The sequence below is a fragment of the Dermochelys coriacea genome, chromosome 3 (genome assembly GCF_009764565.3).
Source record: "Dermochelys coriacea isolate rDerCor1 chromosome 3, rDerCor1.pri.v4, whole genome shotgun sequence".
Classification (NCBI taxonomy): Eukaryota; Metazoa; Chordata; order Testudines; family Dermochelyidae; genus Dermochelys; species Dermochelys coriacea.
Window position 1 is genome coordinate 147560051 of NC_050070.1, and position 22973 is coordinate 147583023.

Sequence of the window (22973 nt, forward strand, 5' to 3'; positions counted from 1 at the left end):
TATATTTGAGCATAAGCTTTCGTGAGCTACAGCTCACTTCATCGGATGCATCATGAAATCACGGTAGCTCACGAAAGCTTATGCTCAAATAAGCTCCTTTTCTTTTTTGCGGATACAGACTAATACAGCTGCTACTCTGAAAACAGTGTAAATTAAGGTAAAGACCTAGAAACTCCTATTGATTTAGTAATCTGAGGCAGGGAAATAATGAAATCAGCCTTACAGGTACTGTAACTTAATGCCCTAAACATGTTACAAGATATCATTGGAGTGGTATAATGAGCTAATTCATGGATTTTAGGGCCTCAAAATACCATTATATCAATTATAGATGAATATAGCAGCTCCTGCCCTCCATCCACCAGGAAAAGAAGAAGAAAGAATGCTGTTAAGTCTGGCTCATTGTTGCACATTTTAGAGTTCTCTGATACACATTTGGTTTAAGAACTTTGAGAAACTAGCAGTAACGCCACACACACTAGTTCTGTTTCTGTCCAGCAGAGGGTAATGGTACACAGGCAAACGTCACTGCCTCCACCACACAGAGATGACAAACCGTTGCTAATATACTCATATAACTCAGGAGTTAGTAACCGTCAGCACGCAGTCCATCATGGTAATCCGCTGGCAGCCATGAGACATTTTGTTTACGTTGCCCGTTCACAGGCACGGCCCCCCGCAGCTCCCAGTGGCTGTGATTTGCCGTTCCAGGCTAATGGGAGCTGCGGGAAGCAGCGGGCCACAGGTACGTGCTGGCTGCCACTTCCTGCAGCTCCCATTGGCTGGGAACTGTGGCCATTGGGAGCTGTGAATGGCTGTGCCTGCGGACGGTCAACGTAAATAAAATGCCTCAGAGCCCACAATCAGATTACCCTGATGGGCTGCGTGCTGAAGGTTGCCGATCCCTGGCGTAACTCCTCAGGGACCCTTCAATAAGAGAGCAGTGGCTCTGGAACAATTTATATAGTGGAAGTGCTGAAAGCCATTGAACAAAACTGTAAACCCCATATATGATGGAAACCACTTCAAGCCAGTGGGTGCCACCACACTCCCATCACCCTTGAAAGAGAGTACCTCAAGAATGGCTGGAAATGCTTTTTTCCCCCCTTTCTTCACTGCTCGATGTGCTTCCTACATGGGGCTTCCACTCAGTATTTTTATCTGATGAATGTTTATCTCAGCACTATTTTTATACCCAGCCCTCTCTCATTCACATCGCTTAACAGCTAAAGTATTGTGCACAGTGCCCTCTTCAGAACGAGGTGACTCCATAACTGTCCCTATAACCGCAGAAGCGTCCATCAGGTACACCAGGGCCTTCTATCGACAGACATGGAATTGCCTTTTAAAAACGACTGCATGATTATGTTCCAACATCTAAGATGGATAGGGGTAACTAGAGGTTTTTCTCCCTAGCAGGTGGGAGAAAAACATCTGCTTACCCATTCACCTAGCTTGTTGAGATCTCTTGAAGTTCCTCACAGTCCTCTCTTGTCTTGACTAACATCAACACTTTACTTCAATTGGCAACTTTTGCTACCTCATTATTCACCCCCCCCCTTTCTTTATCATTAATAATTGTATTAAACAGCACTAGACCTAGTACAGAACCTGGCGGAGCTCTCCTTTAACCTTTTGCCAGGATGAAAATTAGCCAGCAGCACAAATCAATGAACTCTAAAGCAATTTTATACAAGGCAGCAGAAAACATAGGACTAAAGGACTAAATCAACTACTGAAGCTGATAGATGAGCTTAAAGAAAAGCCCAGGGAGTTTAACACCCTGAGCTTTCAGAAAGTTTGGATCTGGAGTAGAGCTCAATTTGAATTAATGGCAGATCAAGAAAAAATATAATCTCAAATAGGCACAGAAACTTTGTATACTATTCATATGTTTTATGTGTTCAGCCAAATTCTTCTGCTACATCTATATAGTCCCAAGAGCAGAATTTGGCCCATTATTTACTAGGTTCTCATGATTTCTTTATTTTGCAATTCCATGTGTGAAAGTCTAAATTATTTTAATCTATGCATTCTCAAATGTGAAAGGTAGTGAAATAGGTGATGATGTAGCATTAGAATGAAGTTAAGATTTAGTATTTGCAGTATTTATCATATTTTAGCTTTGCTCCCAGTTTAGTTCCAGCTAAACACTCTTTAAATTTGGCATCCATTTCCTGGCTCTGAGCTTCAGTGAAGAGATTCTTCCAATCTCCAACATCACCTGCAAAAGAACAATGAAATAAACTATAACATCACAGATCAGGTACGTAACACTGAAATGCTGACACAAACAGCCGGAATGACTGAGCTTATTGCCAAATTTCAAACTCACAAAAGGCTTGAAGCTTGTATGAATGTGGATGGGGTAATTCCAGTTAAAGGTTAAAGAAAAAGCCTTGCAGTAAGTTTTATAGGTATAGATGTAAACACCCTTGAAAATAGAGAGCTAATATTTTGACAGAACAGAAAGTGTCTGGTTGATCAGTTGCTTATGGATGTCCATTTTCTAAAGGTGAAAATTCATCATCAGCTATGAATTAAATAAATTAAGCACAGAGGCCACAAGAGGTATATGCTTTTAAATGTTAATTCGCTCTCATGTCCAATTTGATGGAATGCATCCGATGAAGTGAGCTGTAGCTCACGAAAGCTTATGCTCAAATAAATTTGTTAGTCTCTAAGGTACCACAAGTACTCCTTTTCTTTTTGCGAATACAGACTAACACGGCTGCTACTCTGAAACATGACCAATTTGGTTAGCTGTTCTAAGCCTTGAAATGACTATTATCACTCTGTATAAATGTACCTTTTCTGAAAAGCATGGGAGCAAATTTGCCATGTGTTTCTTGGGATTTGCTGCTCATTGATTGAAAGGTGGAATTCTCTGCAATAGACTGAATCTTCTCATCAGGCAGAGAGAACCCCAAAAATTCAGCTATTTGTTTCACTTCTCCATGAAAGTTCTGAAAAATGAGAATTTGCTGGAGTTATATATGAGTAAAAGAAAATACCCCTGACAATTTCCTCTTCTCTTTTGTCAAATGAATGTAGTAGATTTTATCCTCATCCATACACAGGACAGAACATTAGAGGAGTATATTAAGTTTAGCAGAAAGAGGTTGCCAAAACAGGTGGTTACTTTAGATAAGATTTTGGTGTCTCTCTCCTTTCCCCAAATGGAAATGTGTTAATACTTTCTGTCTTTTGCATTTCTCTCTTAGTATTTATTTCTACTGATTACATTTATCTAGCAGCATCAATTAGTATTGTTCTGTACAAACATGGGTATTACCTGCACCTCAAAATTTAAGGCCCTCATCCTGCAAATGTGCACATGCTTAACTTTCAGCATGTGAATAGTCTCATTGAAGCAAATGGAACTACTCACACGCACATGTCTAAGGAGGATCAGGGCTTTCTTGCTTGCGAATGAAGGTGGGCTGCAGATAGAAAAACTAGTAACCAGTGGGAGAAAAGGGCTGCTATATCGTATGCCTGCCTTCTCCTAGCCTTTGAAATGCACAATAAAGTTTTGCCTGGTACAAAGTGAAAACTGGACTGGACAAGATACTTGTGAATGTACTGAAGGGAACAATTCTGTATACGAACAGGTTTTTCCCATATCTAATTTCAACAAAAATTCACCTCTTTCATTTCTTCATATGTGATGATCATGATATTCTCTTCATCCATGTGTTTGTTCCAGGAAAGAGCATGGTCAAAATATGAAGTCCAGGTGACTGAAATGAAATACAGGAGATAGATTTTAAAAGAACATAATTTAAAGTATATTTAAATTACCCCTGAGATGAAATGTACAGGCTAACTTCATATAGAGTCCTGGAGATCTTAGATTTTTTAATCCTTCAACTGCCTCTTCATACTTCATTTATGAAATGGATTGTTAGAAGTCATTCACTCCAGACTTGACTTTTCACTTTCTCCTTACAAATATTTTTCAGAATAAATCCATACATCAAGATTCTAGATGGCAAGTATACAACAAATTACATTACTAAAACAAGAGTGTATGTATATTCAGAGAGTACCTGTATTGTCTAACCGTGGCCAATGGGAGCTGCGGAGGCGGTGCCTGCAGGTGGAGGCAGCATGCAAAGCTGCCTGGCCACACTTCTACCTAGGAGCTGAACAAGGGGAATGTCGCCACTTCCATGGAGCCCCGAAAGTAAGTGCTGCTCAGAGCCTGCCTCACTCCATCACATGCCCCAACTCCCTGTGCCTTCCCACACCCAAATGCTGCTGCTGCTGTGGGGGGCCAGTGACCCAAGACTGTCCCAGTAGCAGCCGGTGTGACAGGCTCAAGGGCTGCTTGAGCTGCCCCGAGCCATGCGCACCAGCCACTGCAAAAGTCACGGAAAGTCACAGCATCTGTGACCTCCATGACAAACTCACAGCCTTAATTATTGTTAGTGATGATGCTACAGAAGGAAAGAGCCCAGCCTGATTAACAAATCTCAGATGGAATTTGAGGGGCTGGCAATTACATAAAACATTGTTTGTTTGTAAACCTAGCACCTTTGATCTGGAAGCAATTGAGTCACACACACGGAATCTACAATGCCATTTTTTCATTCTCTTCCCTCCTCCTCCCCCAGGACAGCATCAATTGAAATGCAGGGTTGCTTTCACTGTTGTTTTCATTGGGTCTGTTTGAGCCTGATTGCTATGAAGCTCCCTCACCTGACAGGAAATTTGCTGCTCATGACTGTCCATACAGGGTGAACTCTCTTTGAAATTGAGAGATGATAGAATAAAAAATGGAGTTCTTCAGTTTAGAAAAGGGGGTTTATCTATTTTGATTGTAGTTCCAACCTCTGCACAACTATAAATAGATAAAGGGTCTAAGTTCTGGGGTGCACCTAAGAGAGTTAGAAGCCTAAGTCCCATTTTCAAAAGTAACAACATTTAGGATCAGCTATTTAAATGTATTTAGGCATCTAAATATGTCTAGTGCAATTTTCAAAATTGTTTAAATTCAGTAGGAGTTAGGCACCTCGTCAGTTCTTGAAAACCACACTAGGCATCTAACTGCATTTTTAGGTGCTTAAAAACTTTTTAAAATCTGGCCCTTAGAAGCGTAAGTCTAATTGGAAGACAATGGGAGTTAGGAACCTAAGTCACTTAGGTACTTCTGAAAATTTACTCCAAACCTTTATTTTGAGTGTCTCTAGGGTTATGTTTACACTGTCTTAGTCCCCTGCTCATGTATGCTTGTGCTACCTCTCATCATGCTAGTATAAGCCTAACTAGCAAGGTAGTATATACTCTTCACAGCTTAGCCGTGCCCCTGCTGCTGTTACCCGTGCTACCGCAGCAATACTGCTATTTATACTCACACTAACGTCATGAGGGCTAGCATGAATTACTAAGTGTACATGAGAAGGGGAATCACACCCCTAGCTCACAGTGTAAACATAGTCTACACCTGCTCAGATGAAAGAATGAGAAAAAGGGAGCTGAGAACAAGGGGAGAGATTCACGAATCTAGTTGTTAAGATGTGAAATCACAAGGAGGAGGTGCCTTCTGGAGGGAGAGTAAAGTTGCAGATGAAGTAGAACCCCTGTATAATGTATCAGCGTGATTATTCGAATGGCTCCACACCAATGTTTCCAGTGCTGCGGACTCTGCCAGGGTTGGCCAAGGGAGAAGCACCTTCAATTCCTTAGCACCAGGTTCTCCACCCAAATCATTAGTTTGAATCCATTTGGGATTAATTTTAACATGATGATCATAGATTCCCTTTTTGGACTGCAGACCAAAGAAGAGTTGAGAACATTGAACTAGAGTGTTTATAAACACCACTGAGAAATATAGCAAAGATTTAATAACTGTACCTTCTCCACTCATGAACATCTGAAAGAACTCATCCCAGGAGCTGACATTTGGAAGTGGTAATAGGATACAGCTGCATCTTTTGGATTTCAAAATACCACCAATACCTTTTAAAACAACAAAGGCACATGAGTCCTGGATATTTAAGGTAACCTTTGATCTCAAGGGTCCTGCATTAAAAAAAATAAATAAATCAGGTCTTACAGGAACTGAAATTTGGAAAATGAAGCCTCAATCCTGCAATGTAGGGAACAGAACAACTGACTGACTTCATGGGGGCTCCACGGAGCAATAAGGGCTATCTCATACAGATCAACTTGCAGGACTGGAATCTAAGATTTGACCCCTTTGTGTGAATTACAATGATCAGTAACCATTAAATTCTATTGTATCTATTTTGATTGTAGCTCCAACCTCTGGAGGTTGGAATTTTTGGCCAGGCTGGAATTTTTGGTTAATATATATAAGAGAGAGAGAAAAAAAAATCAATCAGTAGCCTAGTGGTTAAACACTTATCTGAGATGTGGGAGACCCATATTCAAGTCTCTACTTTAATTCAGGTTCAGATGCCTGCTCTCTTTTCCCTCTTAAGTTTTTCACAAAAAATAAAATCTTGGTTGTGGAACAAAACCAAATTCCAAAACCTTGGAATTTTTTTGAAAAAACAGAATTCTTGTTTCCAGGCAGCCCTAAACCTAATAACTTCCCAGAGAACTCCAGGGAGTTGCTTGGAAAGTAGATAGTGTCCTCCATTATTAAAATGCTCACTTACCTTCTCCTTATTCTCAAAGACAGCCTTGGGAATATCATCATAATGGAGACGCGTGGAAAAGATACTTGGAGAAGGTATGTTTTTTATTTTCTAAAGCAAAACAAAAAGTGACAACAGTGAACCATAATATTCCTACCTTAAAGATGCTGACAATTTATAGTATCTGTACATTTTACCATAAAAAACTATATATGTAGTCATTGTTAAATTGTAGTTTCTCTTCTTCTTCTTTCAGAGTAGCAGCTGTGTTAGTCTGTATGCGCAAAAAGAAAAGGAGTACTTGTGGCACCTTAGAGACTAACAAATTTATTAGAGCATAAGCTTTCGTGAGCTACAGCTCACTTCATCGGATGCATTTGGTGGAAAAAACAGAGGAGAGATTTATATTTATATAAATTTATATATATTTATATTTATATACACACACAGAGAACATGAAACAATGGGTTTATCATACACACTGTAAGGAGAGTGATCACTTAAGATAAGCCATCACCAGCAGCAGGGGGGGGAAACCTTGCTTGTCACCATGAAAGGTTTTCCTCCTTCCCCCCCCCTGCTGCTGGTGATGGCTTATCTTAAGTGATCACTCTCCTTACAGTGTGTATGATAAACCCATTGTTTCATGTTCTCTGTGTGTGTATATAAATCTCTCCTCTGTTTTTTCCACCAAATGCATCCGATGAAGTGAGCTGTAGCTCACGAAAGCTTATGCTCTAATAAATTTGTTAGTCTCTAAGGTGCCACAAGTACTCCTTTTCTTCTTCTTATCATTCATAATGTCACTGAAGTGACATTTATTATTAAAGCCTACCTTTTGCAAAATTGTAATTTGAAAATAAACATTTTAGCAGAGATTTCAAAATTATCCCAAAGTAGCTTGCATAGAAAAGCCAGACAGTTAAAAAGAGAAAGCTGTGTTTTTCCTTCTATTAATTCATTGGTTATATAGGCCCAGCTTTTATGCTTTTTTATGTTGAAGCATTTAGGCCTAAAGTGGCAGAGACAGAGCGCACACCTGCGGCTGCTGCTGCAGAAAACACACACACATACCGGGACTCCACTTCTGCCTGTGCACTGTAGAGGAGAGTTCCAGAGCAGATAGATCATGAAAGGGATAAGCAGTGAGTTCACTGCACTAGAAATCCAATATAGGGAACAGGAGAACAACAGACCATGTTGGCTACTCCTCCATTTCTTGTGGTAGGAATTGTTTTCCAGCTGTGCACCAACAGCTGCTGGCTGGGGGATGAACATTCTCTCTCAGTCCTACATTGCTGGCTCAGATTTTGCTCCATGTTATGACATTTGAGGTTCTCAAATATTTGCAAGCACTAATGAATTAAGTCTCACAGTAACTCTGTGAGATAAACCAGTATTAATTCTATTTTACAAATGAAGAAACTGTGCCCACAATTCAAGAAGGAAGTTGATAAATTGGACGGTGTTCAGAGAAAAGCCAAGAGCATGATTCAGAGATTAGAAAACAAGCCTTGTAATTACAGACTCCAGGAGCTTAATCTATTTAGTTTAACAAAGAGAATGTTAAATGGTGACTTGATCACAGTCTGTAACAGGGGTCGGCAACCTATGGGACACCAGCCGATTTTCAATGGCACGCGGCTGCCTGCAGGGTCCCAGCCGCTGGCCCCGCTCAGCGCCCACTGCCGAACCCAGGCCAGGACCCCAGCAGGCAGCAGCATGCCATTAAAAATCCTGCCCGCCCCGAACCGCTCTTCTCCCTGCGAGGGTAGAGTGAAGAAGCTTGGTCCTGCCGGCTGTTGCTGCAGGGCAGGCAAGATCCCCTCCCCCCACCTGTTCCCCCAGTGTGCTGGGTTCCTGCCCCATCTCCTCTCTCTCCCTGCCCCCGATCAGCTGATGGCCCTTGCGAGGGAGGGGGAGAAGTGGAGCTGCAGTGTGCTCTCTGCTCCAGGGAGGAGGCGGAGAAGAGGTGAGGGCAGGGCCTTGGGGAAGGGGGTGGAATCAGGGCATATCCCCTCCAGCCCCCTGCAGTGAGCCGCTCTGGACAGGGAGCTGGGAGCACCCCCATGACCTTAGCCCACACCCCCAGCCCTCTGCCCTGACCCCTGCACCCCCCTCACACACCCAGCCCTCTGCCCTGATCCCTGCATCCCCCTCACACACTCCAGCCTCCTGCTCTGACCCCTGCACCCTCCACGACCCCAGCCCTGACTCCAGCACCACCCACACATGCCTCCAGCCCTCTGCCCTGACCCCTGCACCCCCCCACGCACACACCCAGACCTCTGACCTGACCCCTGCACCTTCCTCACACACTCCCAGTCCTCTGCCCTGACCCCTGTACCCCCCACGACCCCAGCCTTAACTCCAGCATGCCCACACATACCCAGCCCCCTGCCCTGACTTCTGCACCCCCACACATACCCAGCCCCCACACACCCCATGCCCTGACTATTACACCCCCCACATTCTCACCCCCACCAGGAGCACCAAACGGGAGCTCCTGCACAACCCCCCCCCCACACACATTCCTACCTGCACCCCTCGCACCAAATGGGAGCTGCCCAGGTAAGCGCTCCACACCCAAACCTCCTGCCCCAACCCTGAGCCCCCTCCCTCATTCTAGCTCCTGGCCAGACCTTACACTCCAACCCCCAGCCTGCTCCTCCACCCCCAGCCCTGTGCTCAGGGCCCTCCCACACTCAACTCAATGCAGAGAGAGAGGAAGAGAATGGCCAGAACCAGGGAGAAGGTAGGTACCCACTGTATGTGGGCAGGGCCAGGATCCCAGGCTGGCAATGGGCTGAGTGGGGCCGGCAGCTGGGACCCTGGCTGGCAGGAGCCGATGGATGGAACCCCTGAGTGGCAGCGGGCTGAGCCACTCAGCCCACTGATGGTCTGGGGTCCCGGCTGCCGGCCCCGCTCAGCCCGCTGCTGGTCTGGGGATCTGGCTGCCAGGCCCTTGCCAGCCGGGGTCCCGGCCGCATGCCCTGCTCAGCCTGCTGCTGGCCTAGGTGAACGGAACCCCAGGCTGGCAGCAGGCTGAGCGGCGTAAGATCAGCATTTTAATTTAATTTTAAATGAAGCTTCTTAAACATTTTGAAAACCTTGTTTACTTTACATATGACAATAGTTTAGTAATATAATATATAGACTTATAGAGAGAGACCTTCTAAAAAACGTTAAAATGTATTACTAGCACGCGAAACCTTAAATTAAAGTGAATAAATGAAGACTCGGCACACCACTTCTGAAATGTTGCCGACCCCTGCTATAGACATTACTATTGGGATAGAAGGGAGATAAATTATGCTGATTCAACCCCTCAGTCTCCGCACAGAATGATAATTTTATTAAGATAATGTTGAAATAAAAAGAAAACGGTACAGAGTTTAGGCATAGAAGTTTCTGGTTATCAGGGAATAAGGTACAGATTATCAAGGGGTGCGAAGTTCAGTTTAGGAGTGGGTGGCATAAGGAATACATAATCTGCAATCTCCCCGATTGGGGGTAAAAGTTTAATGGGTCAAAGTACAGACATTGAGATATGGAGGTATGTTGTCCATATAATGGCTATGTTCAGGTGTGGAGTATAATGAGCGGATACGATGATGAGCATGGATCTACCCTCATTTGGTGGGGATTTAATGTTCAGTGAGTTTATGGTTCCAGTTCATATGGTCCAATGAAAAAAAAAGTCTCTCAGTCCCTTTCCCATGGTTAATGCACTATGTTGAACCGGCTCACACCTCCTGGTACTGTCTGTGGCCGGTGATGTGTTCGATGTAGATGTCCCTGGACCATTGGATTGTGTCCGAGACCATGAGGTGCCGCATGAGCTGTGCGTACCGTCGACCAATCCCGCAGGTCCACAGCACATGCTCGTTGCAGGGGTCCCAAGCACCCAGGGCTCCGACAATCAGGGCATCCATCTGCACCTCGTAGCCCTTCACTCTCAGGGTGTTGGCCAGGGGGGCGTATTTTTCCAGCTTATGAGCTCGGGATTCACGGAAGGCCAGGGTCCTGTTCTCAAAGGAGACCGTGATGTCGATGACGATGATCTTTTTCTGGTCCTCGTCGGTGACTACCACGTCAGGTCGCAACTGGCTGTCCGTCTAATACTCTTTCACCTGACCCCCTTGCTGCTAGTTTTCCACCTTGTGTAAACTTATCTATGTGGGGCAGCCTGGGATTTGCTGCTGTAGAACAAGGGTGGGCAAACTTTTTGGCCGGAGGGCCACACTGGGGTGCGAAACTGTATGGAGAGCCAATGCCTCCCCAAACAGCCTGGCCCCTGCCCCCTATTCAACCCCTCCCACTTCCCACCCCCTCACTGCCCCCCTCAGAACTCCCCACCCATCCAACTCCCCCACCCCCGCTCCTTGTCCCTTGACGCCCCCTCCTGGGACCCCACCCCCTAATCGCCCCCAGGACCCCACCCCCATCTAACCCCCAAACTTCTGCCCTATCCAACCGCCCTCTGTCCCCTGATCATCCCCTGACCACCCCACCCCAAACCTCCACCCCATCCAACCACCCCCTGCTCCCTATCCCCTGATTGCCCCCCGGGACCCCCTGCCCCTTATCCAACCCCTTGGCCCTTTTACCATGCTGCTCAAAGCAGTATGTCTGGCCGCCGCCTGGCCGGAGCCAGACACGCTGCCGCACTGCCCTGCATGAGCGCACAGCCCCGCCACCCAGAGCTCTGGTGGCAGGCAAGGTGGCTGCGGGGGGGGGGGGACAGCAGAAGAGGGGCCGGGCGCTAGCCTCCCTGGCCAGGAGCCCAAGGGCAGGGCAGGACAGTCCCGCGGGCTGGATGTGGCCCGTGGGCCAGTTTGCCCACCTCTGCTGTAGAATCTATGCAGTTTGTTGCGTGAAAACTGGGAGTAGCAAAACTGGATGAGTCACAACAATGACAGGAGAGAGAAAGGGGTGGGGTAACTGCTTCTCATCCTTATAGGATTACCATGGTTTTACTAGGGAGAGATTGGGGGTTCTTCAGAGTAAAGATTGTGCCTAACTTGCTCCTATAAGCCTAATGTTAATACATAGCTAAACCCTAACTTGGCCAACACCACGAGACTACCTTCATTGTTCGGGCTAGCTACCACAATATCTAATATTAACCTTCCACATAAGAACCTGCCACTCTCCACAAGGGACTCAACATAACCCAGTTAGATCCATTCTTCAGAGACTCCATAACTCAGATATAGGCCAGAAATCAAACTAATTATGTCCAGTCTCAGCATGACCCCAAGGGTCATGTAAAAAGTCTTGGAAGACAGGTTTGGGATCCCCTTGTGCAGGGTATGTGCAGAAGGGTGGATATCAAGACCCAACAAAACACAAGTTTTATACTTCATATACACAGTAAGGAAGACTTTCATATTTTTGCAAAGTTATGTAATAGTTTCCCCTATTAGTAAGGGGAGGATAAGTATGGATAACAAAGGTAAAGTTAAATTTGGGGTTGGTATCTTGACTCAGAATTCCCACACTTTCTGGAGTTCAGGGTTGTTACGGGCTACAACATACTCTAGATTCCTGGCTTCCAAACTACAGTATTATTTTTAAATAGCTAAAGTGTCGTCCATCAGTGGCCTAGTTACAGTCTTAACATTGACAAAGTTTTGCATTTGGCTTTCCTCCTCTCCCCAGCTCTCTGCAACACCAATAATTTTTTGTTTGTTTTTTCAGAAATACTGATACATTCTTTACATAGCTGTTAAAACAAAGGTCTGAGACTGGGTGAGGATTACCCACTTGGTTGTTTTCCAAAATGCTGTTATCAGTGCCCAAAGGTCATACCTGTTAAAACAGAACAAACACTTTTAAAGGAAAAGCTTCCCAGTGTCACTCTGCTAACCCACTCCAGAGACAATCTCCATATCCCATTGTGGGCTCTTGTCCCCCACCTCACCTTCATTTCTAAAAATGGAGAAAATGCAGGGATATACGTGTATTAACACTTCTGTCTTTAAGACTTTGTACAATTGCTTATAGACATTATTAGAATTGTACTAACTGTATAATAAGCATGTCATTTTTCCCAAAATGGCTGACAGAACCAAAACAACCATGAGTCCAAAACAAACACTTAGTGGCCCCAGAGAAAGTGGGAAGGGTAAGAGGGACTTCCAAAACCATATGCTCAACTCATTGGACAAAAAAGGGGAGAGACAAAAGGTGGGGGCATGGAAATCTGTTAAAAATATACGGTGATGAAATAGCATAGCGTTATTACTACTAGGGAGCCATTCCGTATCAGATACAAATTCAGCACCTAAGAGGTTTTTTTAATTTCTACAAAAATTCACCTTTCATTTCTTCATATGTGATGATCATGATATTCCCTTGTCCATGTGTTTGTTCCAGACCAGAACATGGTCAAAACAGGAGGTCTCACAGACTGAAATTAAATACAAGAGATATTTTAATTTATTTTGTTTTTTACCTATATTTAAATTAGCCCTTAGAGTAAATATACAAGCTAATTTTAATATGTTCTGGAGAGGTTAGATCTAATCCTTCAATAGTTGTTCTCTTTCATGAATGGGGTTATTTTAGAAATTCATTGCAGACTTGAATTTTTACTTTCTTCCAAATATTTTTCATACCGCAAGATTCTGCATGGCAGTTAAAGAAATGAACACAAATTAATTCTTTAAATTCACTTTAAAGTGATCAGGAGCGAAGCAGTGTGTGTATATTCATAGAGTATGTGTACAGCCTATCACATAACCTGTCTGATATTGCACTTGTGAAATGGTGAATTATTTTTAAAAGTTAAAAAAATACTTGTTTAAGGCTCTGCAAACACTCACCATGTGAATAATTTACCCCAGTGAGACTACTTGTGTGTGTAAAGTTACTCACCAACATACATATTTGCAGGTCTAGGCCCTTACACTGTATTAACAATCAACCAGTATACTTTATTTTTCCAAGAATCATTTATTAGAATATGCACAGATTCTTCGCTGTACTGAGATAATGGGGGAGGGAAGTATTATTTCTTTTCATCTGGTGGATAAGGACTGGTCAACAGTAGAAAATTAGGTAGACCCAGCTCTTTTTACAACCTAAGCCCCAGTGTAGACAAAGCTAGCTACCACCTCTCAAAGAACTGGATTTACTACATTGACAGAAGAACCCATTCCATTGCGGTAGTGTCGTTTCTATTGTGCTGCTCTAGCACTGCACCCGTGCTACTGTAATGTTTCTAGTGTAGAAATAGCCTAAGTGATTCAAATAAATCTTCGCAGTCACAATGTTGTCAAGTTTTGGGTTGCAATCCAGACCAGTGAGAGGTTGTGTCACTGCCTTCTCTGCAACCCTGGGTGCTTTCAAATGCTCTGCTGCTGCAGCTCATTGTCTGGATGCTCTCAGCCAGCATACAGGCATGCATTCAGTGTGTGTGATAAGCAACCCTGGTTCAGTAACTCTGACTCCAGCAGCCTGCTTGTTATACCATAGCCACACTCTGGTCTCCACCAGCTTTCTTCACTACTAGTCAAGAGACCCAAACACACACCCCAGTCCCAAATTTCTTCCAAACCATCTACCCCGGAGTATCCAGACATCTCCTGGACTACTCAGAGAAATAACATTCATTTGGTCCTATAAAGAAGCAATACCCAGCAGCTTGCCACATTAACTAGAGTTAACAATTACTTCAATCCAAACATAGCACTGGGTTGGTTCAGATTAAAATTAAACAAGTTTATTAGCAATAGGACTTAGGTTAAGGGTGGCCAAGTACAAGAATTAAAGCTAGAGATAGTTACAAGCAAATCAAAGTGAAAACACGCAGCTAAAAATCTGAAACTTAATCTAGCAAGGCACAGTCTTTGTGTAAGATGGTTTTGCTCACCAATTGCCCTTGGTTCAGCATGGCTGACTGTCTCTCCATCAGGACCTTCCATAGAAGTACGAGGTGTTGGTTTGTTGTCTTAGCTGAAAGATTTCCTAGGAGTCCACTGTTCCTCTCTTTTTAGTTCAGTAAACCTTTGAAAAGCATCTCTCTTAAAGCTCATTGACCTTGCTTCAATAAGCAGAAAGGCTTTCTGGGGGTGCTGTTTCCATCCCTTGTTGACAGTTGAGTCATTACCTGCCCCTGCGCTTGATGGCTTTGTTTCCCTTTTGTGTAAGTGAACCTTCATTGTCTCTGCCTGATGACCAGCCTGGTTAGACAAGCAAATACACAATTATTTTTGATCCCGACATGCTGACTCCCCAAACACCTTGTGAGCTTTGATGGTTCTGTTTACCACAAGTGTAAACTTCAATTCCATTGTCACTGGTCACCCTGATTTATTTGTTTCTGCTTTGTTCAAATACAGATTTTAAAACAATATCAGAGGACAGCTGTAATTCCACATGCAGCATTGTCACATATAATCTCCAATTATACTATTGACCAGTATGGTGTTAGTTTTCAGATGATACCTCCCAAGGCATAGTTTGTATAAATATCATAGTAGTGTGTAGGCTGTGAATACAGGGGTTCTTAGGGTCACATGCACCTCTTTACAAAACTGTAGAAGGATTAACCCCTGGCTGAACTGCATGCACTGGGTCAGTACCCTGCTTTGTAGATAGGGCATCAGCCACAATATTTTCTTTCCCCTTAACATACACAATCTGTATTATCATATTCCTGGAGTGTGATGCTTCAAAGTAGCATCTTAGAATTTATGCCTCCAAACTAGTGGAGAATGGTCATTTAGTACCCTGAATTTCCTGTTAAAAGATTGGGCCGTAACTGCTTGACTGTCCGCGCTGTGGCACAACATTCCTTCTCTATGACAGAGTAATTCTGTTGAGTAGATGTCAGTTTTTTGCTTAAGAAAGCAAAGGCATGTTGTTGTTGTTTTTTAACTTTCCACTGACTGCAGCAAAAGCGCACCTAACCTGGCATCTGATGCATCTGCACAGACTTCAAATATTTGGTCAAAATCTGGATAGGCCAGAAAAGGCTTTTCAGACAAGATTTTCTGTACCTGATCAAATCCCTCTTTTACAGGCAGTTGTCCACACAACCTTGTTTGGCTTTGTCTTTTTACACAAATCTGTGATTGCAGATACAATGTCACTGAAATCATAACCAAATCAGCGGTAGTAATGAAATAGGTAGGCCTTTGAAAGAGTGAACCTGCTTTTTGGTTTGGACCACAGTCCAGTTTAAAATGGCTTCTACCTTTAAGGGATCAGGAGAGCTTTGACCATTCCCTACCCAATGATCTAAAAAAGGAAATACTCTTTCTCCTATTTTATACTTAGAGGCTTTTATAGTCAGGCCTGCCTCTTTGAGCTTTGATAATACAATCCCCAAGTGTTTCTTGTGATCAGACCAAGAGTTGCTGAACACTGCTATATCATTGACATAGACCCTTGTGAAGTCCTGCAATCCATTTAACTTTTGGTTGGTCAGCTGCTGAAAAGTGCATCCTGCATTAATTAACCCAAATGGTAACATTTTGAAGTCATACAGTTCCATACCAGTAATAAAAGCAGATTTTTTTCTGTGCATCAGGGTCTAAAGGACTCTGCGAATACCCTTTTACAAAGTCAAATATGCTAAGATATCTTGCTTTGCTTAAAATATCAAGCATATCATCAATTCTGGGCATTGGATAAACATCTGAAACAGTGAGAGCATTCAGTTTTCTATAGCCCACACAAAACCTTAAGGTTTATCTTTCTTGGGAACAAGCACAATGGGTGATGCCCAAAGGCTCTCAGATTCTTAAGTCACCCTCAAGTTTAGCATGCTCTGTATTTCTGTACGGATTTGCTCTAGCAATGCACCAGTGGTGTGATAAGCCCAGCTGAGTGCAGGCTAAGGACCTACAGTGTCAATCTTATGGGTGATCACTAGTCTTCCCTAGCTTGCTGGAGAAAACTTGTTTGTGGCTCTTCAATATAGCCAGAATCTCTGCCCTTTCAGTCTGTGTTAATTCATTGCATATCTCATTGCTTTCAAGTGATAAATTGTCTTGACATTCAGCCATCAAATCAATGAAGTGGGATGCCTCAGTTTCCCCTTCAACACAACAAATCATGTTGACCATTGCTTCTCTGCTGTCATAAGCTTTAAACCTGTTTATATGCAGCATCTGTGAGCATTACTGTGACGTCTTTTGACATACGTACGTCATATATGCTCCTCTTCTATTACTTCAAAAGGTCCCTCCCATGAGTTTTACATTTTGTATTTTTTCACTACCACCAAGTCTCCTACTTCAAAAGAGCGTTTACAGGTATGTTTGTCATACTAGACCTTTTGTTTTGACTGTCTCAGGTTATCCTGAACCACATCCATCATGCCCTTTAACTCTGAACCTTTGTACATATTCAGTCACAGGTGCCCCTTCTGCCTCGATGTTCCCTTCCCAAGAGTCTCTGGTGAGCTCTAAAACTTCACTCACTTTCCTGCAGTATGGAAAATCAAATGGGGGCAAATCTTGTAGATTCTTGGGACACTTCCCTATAAGCAAGTAACCTAAGGTAACTTTTCATCCCAATCCTGGATGCGCTTGTTGGCATATATCCCCAGCATAGATTTCAGGATCCCACTGAATCTCTCCACCAACCCATTTGTCTCTAGGTGAAAAGGGGCATCTTTCATCCCCCACACAAATTCCATAACTCACTGAATGACTGGGACATGAAATTTGACCCTTGATCTGATCACATCTCTTTAGGGAAACCCAGTCTGCTAAAAATAGTGAAAAGGACTTTGGCTATAGAATCAGCTTCTATGTTACTCACAGCAACCTGGTCTGGCTACTTAGTGGCACAATCTACTATAACCAAGATATATTTTTTCTCCTTTTAGTAGGATGTGGCACAGGGCATTCAATGTTCATTGCTGCCTTATAAAATGCCTCGTGTATTACAGGCAAGGAGCGTAGAGGGACTTTTTGCGGTCCTGCAGGTCTTTTTTTCACTTCTGACGTAAGTCACAAGATCTGCAATAGTCTCTCATTATTATCCCTGGCCAGTAAAAAATTCTTCTTTAACCTCTGGTCGGTTCTCTGTGTCTTCAAGTGACCAGCAAAAGAGCAATCATGGGTAGCAACACTGACTCCCCACAGTGCTGGAGTGGCTGCTTATAAGGTTCCCAGGGCTTTTGTCCTTCCCCATGGATCCTTCTCTGTAAAATTTTTCTTCCTGTTCAAAAAACCTTTCCCCATATCTCCTTACTGGGGGGTCCCCTTCAGGATGTACCCAGGGATGCCTTCTAGCATAGGGTCTGCTCTTTATTTGCAAAACCTTGGCTAAAGGCAACCTGATCTTTCTTGTTTCGGGAGACAGCAACTCCCCTTTTAGCTGTGTATGCTGGCTATCCTCCTCTGCTTTGGCCCCTTCTACACCTGAAAGCACTTGCTTTCTCCTGATAAGCTGAGGCTAGGATCATCCCCTCCCCCAGAGCTGCTGCTTTGTCCACACAATTCTCCTTTGAGATCACAGAATATTATTTTTTGCTGCAAGTTACTATATTAACCTTTAGCTATAGACAAAATATAATTTTCCACAAGAATTGCTGTTAAAATACTATTCAGCACACCAGTTTTCAAAGTTCACTCCAGCTCGTTACACTCCATGTGTACTTTAGCCAGAAGTACAGTGACTTTATCTCATCCCAGTGCTAGTTCTGCATTCTCTCCAGGGAGCATGTCTGACTGTTTAACTGTGCTTCCCCTGACCAGAGAAATATGTGCACTACTACTACTGTCTCTCCACCCAAGGCATTCTTTGCCATTTGCCTTGGCAGTTTTAACAAATTCCATCTTTACCCCCCAATAGATCAGATCTCACAAAATCAATCATATGACCTGCAGATATCTCTTGGGATTCTATGTTAAGAACAGGTGCATTAAACTTGGGCTGGACAGGGTATGAACTGAACTTCTTTCTTTCCTCAGACATTCAGTAGAATCACAGGTGAAACACATTCTTGAACTATTCTCCTGTACTGCAAGTGATAGTCCCAGGGATGATCTGTTCTGGGAAGGAGAATGCCTGCACTCCCAACCACCCTCTCTCTTCCCAGGGACAAAACAGGGCCCACCTTAACACTGGGTTTCTGTCCTTCCCTCTGTGGTTGCAGTCACTGGATGCTTTAGCTCAGTGGTTCTCAGACTTTTGTACTGGTGACCCCTTTCACACAGCAAGCCTCTGAGTGCGACCCCCCCCCATACATTAAAAACACTTTTTATATATTTAACACCATTATAAATGCTGGAGGCAAAGCGGGATTTGGGGTGGAGGCTGACAGCTCACAACCCCCCATGTAATAACCTCATGACACGGAGGGATCCTGACCCCCAGTTTGAGAACCCCTGCTTTAGCTTATATATATATATATATATATATATATATATATATATATATACGTGTGTGTGTGTGTCAGCAAGAGCCACAGCTTTTTTAACCAAATCCAGGGGTTTTCCACAAAGAACTTGTTCTGATTTCTTCAGAAAATACGCTCAGGAATTGTTCTTGTACAAAAAGATTGAACAACTGATCATAATTCTCTGCCCCCTTCCCGTTCACCCATTTTTTCATCAAATCACATTTATACAAGTATTTTCTGTAACTCTTTTTGGCATGCATTTTGAACCATCTAAATTTCATTCTATACACTTCAGGGGTAATGTGAAACCTTTGCAATACATCCTTTTTAAATTCAGCATATTTCAAAGCCTGTTCGCTTGGCATTTCATTAAATACATTGAATGCTTTACCAGACAGTGTGGGGACGTCAACTACTTCCAGTGGCAGCAAGTTCTACAATCTAAGTATGCACGGTGTGAAAAACTATTTCCTTTGATCAGTTTTGAATTTTTTACCTTTTAATTTCATTGAATTTCCCACTGTCTTTTTTTAACGAGACAAAGAAATAGAAGTGTGATGCTAGCAAACCATGTGTCAGCTCATGCCAAGGTCGCCATGCCTTACTTGGATACTGACCAGAACATAGCCGGAATTGCTCTGGTTTGCCTGTGTGTCAGTATTGTTAAAATACATATTAGAGTTATAAAAATGTGCTTAGTGTTTAGACTTTATTGAATAGTGATAAATCGCCGCATTCATTAATCTCATTTATAACATCTGTGATCCACAGTGTAAGGTAATAGTTAATCATTTGTGTTTACAATACAGTAATTCTACAATGGGGTAGGGTCCCAGAACTCTGGCTCTACCCCAAGCACGATCGTCTACACAGTAATTTTAATCCTGCATCCCAAGTCCCAATCAGCTGACCAAAGCCTGCTGTGATCATGGCATGGGTCTTTTATTCTAATGTAGATGTACCCACAGTGCTTGTTTATTCTAGACACTTCTATTACTTATTGGAATTTAAGATTGTAACTCGTGTGTGTATATATCAGTTTACCTGCTTTAACCTTGTAAATAACTCATTTCCTTTTACTATATAATAAATCTTCAGATAGTTTATTATAGCATTGACTACAAGCTTTGTCTTCGGTGTAAGATCTAAGGTGCAACTGATCTGGGGTAAGTGACTGGTCCTTTGGGACTGGGAGTAACCAGAATATTGCTGTGCAATATTCTTTGGTATAAGGGACCATCTATCACAAATGTAAGCTTACCTGGATTGCAGCATAGATCAGCATACTGTGACTTCATGTTAAGGCTGTTATAGTGCCTGAGGAGTGTATACTTGATAATTGGTTGGTGAAATCTAAGTATAAAACTCACAACCAATTTGGGGTTTGTGCCCTGGTTCTTAACAATCTGCCTAGAGGTATTCACACTCTTGAGCCATGGCAGGATAGCTTGAAAAGAAGGTCCAGATCTCCCATCTTTAGGCCATTTATTATTTTATATACTCCTTACTGAGGTAAACAATCCCAACCTTTCCAATCTCTTCAGATAAGATTTTCCATGTCCTTAATCATCATTTTCTCCCTTCTCTGAATCCCTTAATTATGAAATTTTTTTTGAGACAAGGGTACTGGTATTGCACACAATATTCCAGATGAGGCTGCACAACTGATTTATATAAGGACATTATAATATTTTCCATATAATTCTCCATTCCATTGTATACACATCCTCATATTTTTTTTTAATAAAAACACCTGCGCCTTCAGCAGCGGTCTTCACTGAGCTGTCTAGAATGACACCCAGGTCCCTGTCCTGCATTAATACAATTAATTAATAACTTTGTAAAGTGTCAGAGTAGCAGCCGTGTTAGTCTGTATTCGCAAAAAGAAAAGGAGTACTTGTGGCACCTTAGAGACTAACAAATTTATTAGAGCATAAGCTTTCGTGAGCTACAGCTCAAAGTGAGCTGTAGCTCACGAAAGCTTATGCTCTAATAAATTTGTTAGTCTCTAAGGTGCCACAAGTACTCCTTTTCTTTTTGTAAAGTGTGTGACTAATTTAAATTTTTCCCTCCAATGTGCATTACTTTGTATTTATCAATATTAAACTTCATTTTCCCCCCTCACCTAGCATGTTTAAATGTCTCTGAAATTCCTCACAGTCCTCTCTGGTCTTCATTAACATCAATAACCTAGTTCAATCTGCAAATTTTGCTACCTCATTACTCACTCATCTTTCCTGATCATTAATAATTATATTAAGCACCACTAGATCTAGTACAGAACCCTTGATGCATTCTCCTGTTAATCTCTTGCCAGGATGATTTACCATCAAATCAATGGACTCTACAAGAACTTCATACAAGGCTGCAGAGAATATAGGATACATAGATGAACAAATTATCTACTGAAGATGAGAAATGCGTCCAAAGCAAGACCCCACGATGCTAAAGACCCTTGGACTTTCAGAAAATTTGGATCTGGAGCAGGAATCAACCTGAATCACTGGCAGATTATGAAAAAATTAAACAAAATAGCCACTCTATTATATAGGCACTCTAGTATATCATTCATGTGTTCTACATATTTAGCCAAATACCTCTTACACCCATATAGATGTATGGAAATAATGTTGCCCCAAAGGAAAGACAAAACTGACGTGGGGATCAAATGATGGCTTCACCCAGAAATAGCTAGACTGAGGTGGTCAATAGGGAGGCCGCGGGCCAAATCTGGACCACCAGATGCTTTTGAACGGACCCCAAAATCTTATTTACTTGTTGTTATTATTTTTATTATTTTCTCTAGAGTCTGGATCTTGACTCTACCTTGACCAAAAATAATTGACTTCCCCTTAGCTAGACTATGTTGCCATTAATTGGAGTTGGAGAAGACCACACCCTAGCTTCCAACAGCAAAAGTATTGATGTGGGAAGTGACCGCCATCTTGTTATTCGGATGATCCAAATAAAGCTAGAGAAGGCAGCACCAGGCAAGGCAGAGCATATGTGTGATACTAGAAAGCTAGCACATCCAGCAGTAAAGGTGCAGTTCAAGCTGCAGATGAACAACAGATTTGAAAAGGAGTACTTGTGGCACCTTAGAGACTAACAAATTTATTAGAGCATAAGCTTTTGTGAGCTACAGCTCACTTCATCGGATGCATTTGGTGGAAAAAACAGAGGAGAGATTTATATACACACACACACAGAGAACATGAAACAATGGGTTTATCATACACACTGTAAGGAGAGTGATCACTTAAGATAAGCCATCACCAGCAGCGGGGGGGGGGGGGGGGGGAGGAGGAGGAAAACCTTTCATGGTGACAAGCAAGGTAGGCTAATTCCAGCAGTTAACAAGAATATCAGAGGTTTCAGAGTAGCAGCCGTGTTAGTCTGTATTCGCAAAAAGAAAAGGAGTACTGGTGACACCTTAGAGACTAACAAATTTATTAGAGCATAAGCTTTCGTGAGCTACAGCTCACTTCATCGGATGCATTTGGTGGAAAAAACAGAGGAGAGATTTATATACACACACACAGAGAACTTGAAACAATGGGTTTATCATACACACTGTAAGGAGAGTGATCACTTAAGATAAGCCATCACCAGCAGCAGGGGGGGGAAAAGGAGGAAAACCTTTCATGGTGACAAGCAAGGTAGGCTAATTCCAGCAGTTAACAAGAATATCAGAGGAACAGTGGGGGGTGGGGTGGGAGGGAGAAATACCATGGGGAAATAGTTTTACTTTGTGTAATGACTCATCCATTCCCAGTCTCTATTCAAGCCTAAGTTAATTGTATCCAGTTTGCAAATTAATTCCAATTCAGCAGTCTCTCGTTGGAGTCTGTTTTTGAAGCTTTTTTGTTGAAGTATAGCCACTCTAAGATCTGTGATCGAGTGACCAGAGAGATTGAAGTGTTCTCCAACTGGTTTTTGAATGTTATAATTCTTGACGTCTGATTTGTGTCCATTCATTCTTTTACGTAGAGACTGTC

At 42.7% G+C, this 22973-nt stretch overlaps 1 protein-coding gene and 1 long non-coding RNA gene across 2 annotated transcripts in view; one reads left to right on the forward strand and one right to left on the reverse strand.

Moving 5' to 3' along the window:
* Positions 1 to 2093: 2093 nt before the first annotated feature.
* LOC119853659 (sulfotransferase 6B1-like) overlaps positions 2094 to 22973 on the reverse strand; it is a 44568-nt gene continuing 23688 nt past the window's right edge. Inside the window, exons 5-7 of the mRNA XM_043511530.1 lie at positions 3649 to 3743; positions 2806 to 2966; positions 2094 to 2220 (exon numbers count right to left, since the gene is read on the reverse strand). Of these exons, the coding sequence (XP_043367465.1) occupies positions 2094 to 2220; positions 2806 to 2966; positions 3649 to 3743 (383 nt within the window). The remainder of the gene's footprint in view (positions 2221 to 2805; positions 2967 to 3648; positions 3744 to 22973) is intronic.
* On the forward strand, positions 6655 to 21482 carry LOC122459451. Its single transcript, XR_006280158.1, has 2 exons — positions 6655 to 6703; positions 21293 to 21482. It is a non-coding gene; the product is annotated as an uncharacterized LOC122459451 (long non-coding RNA).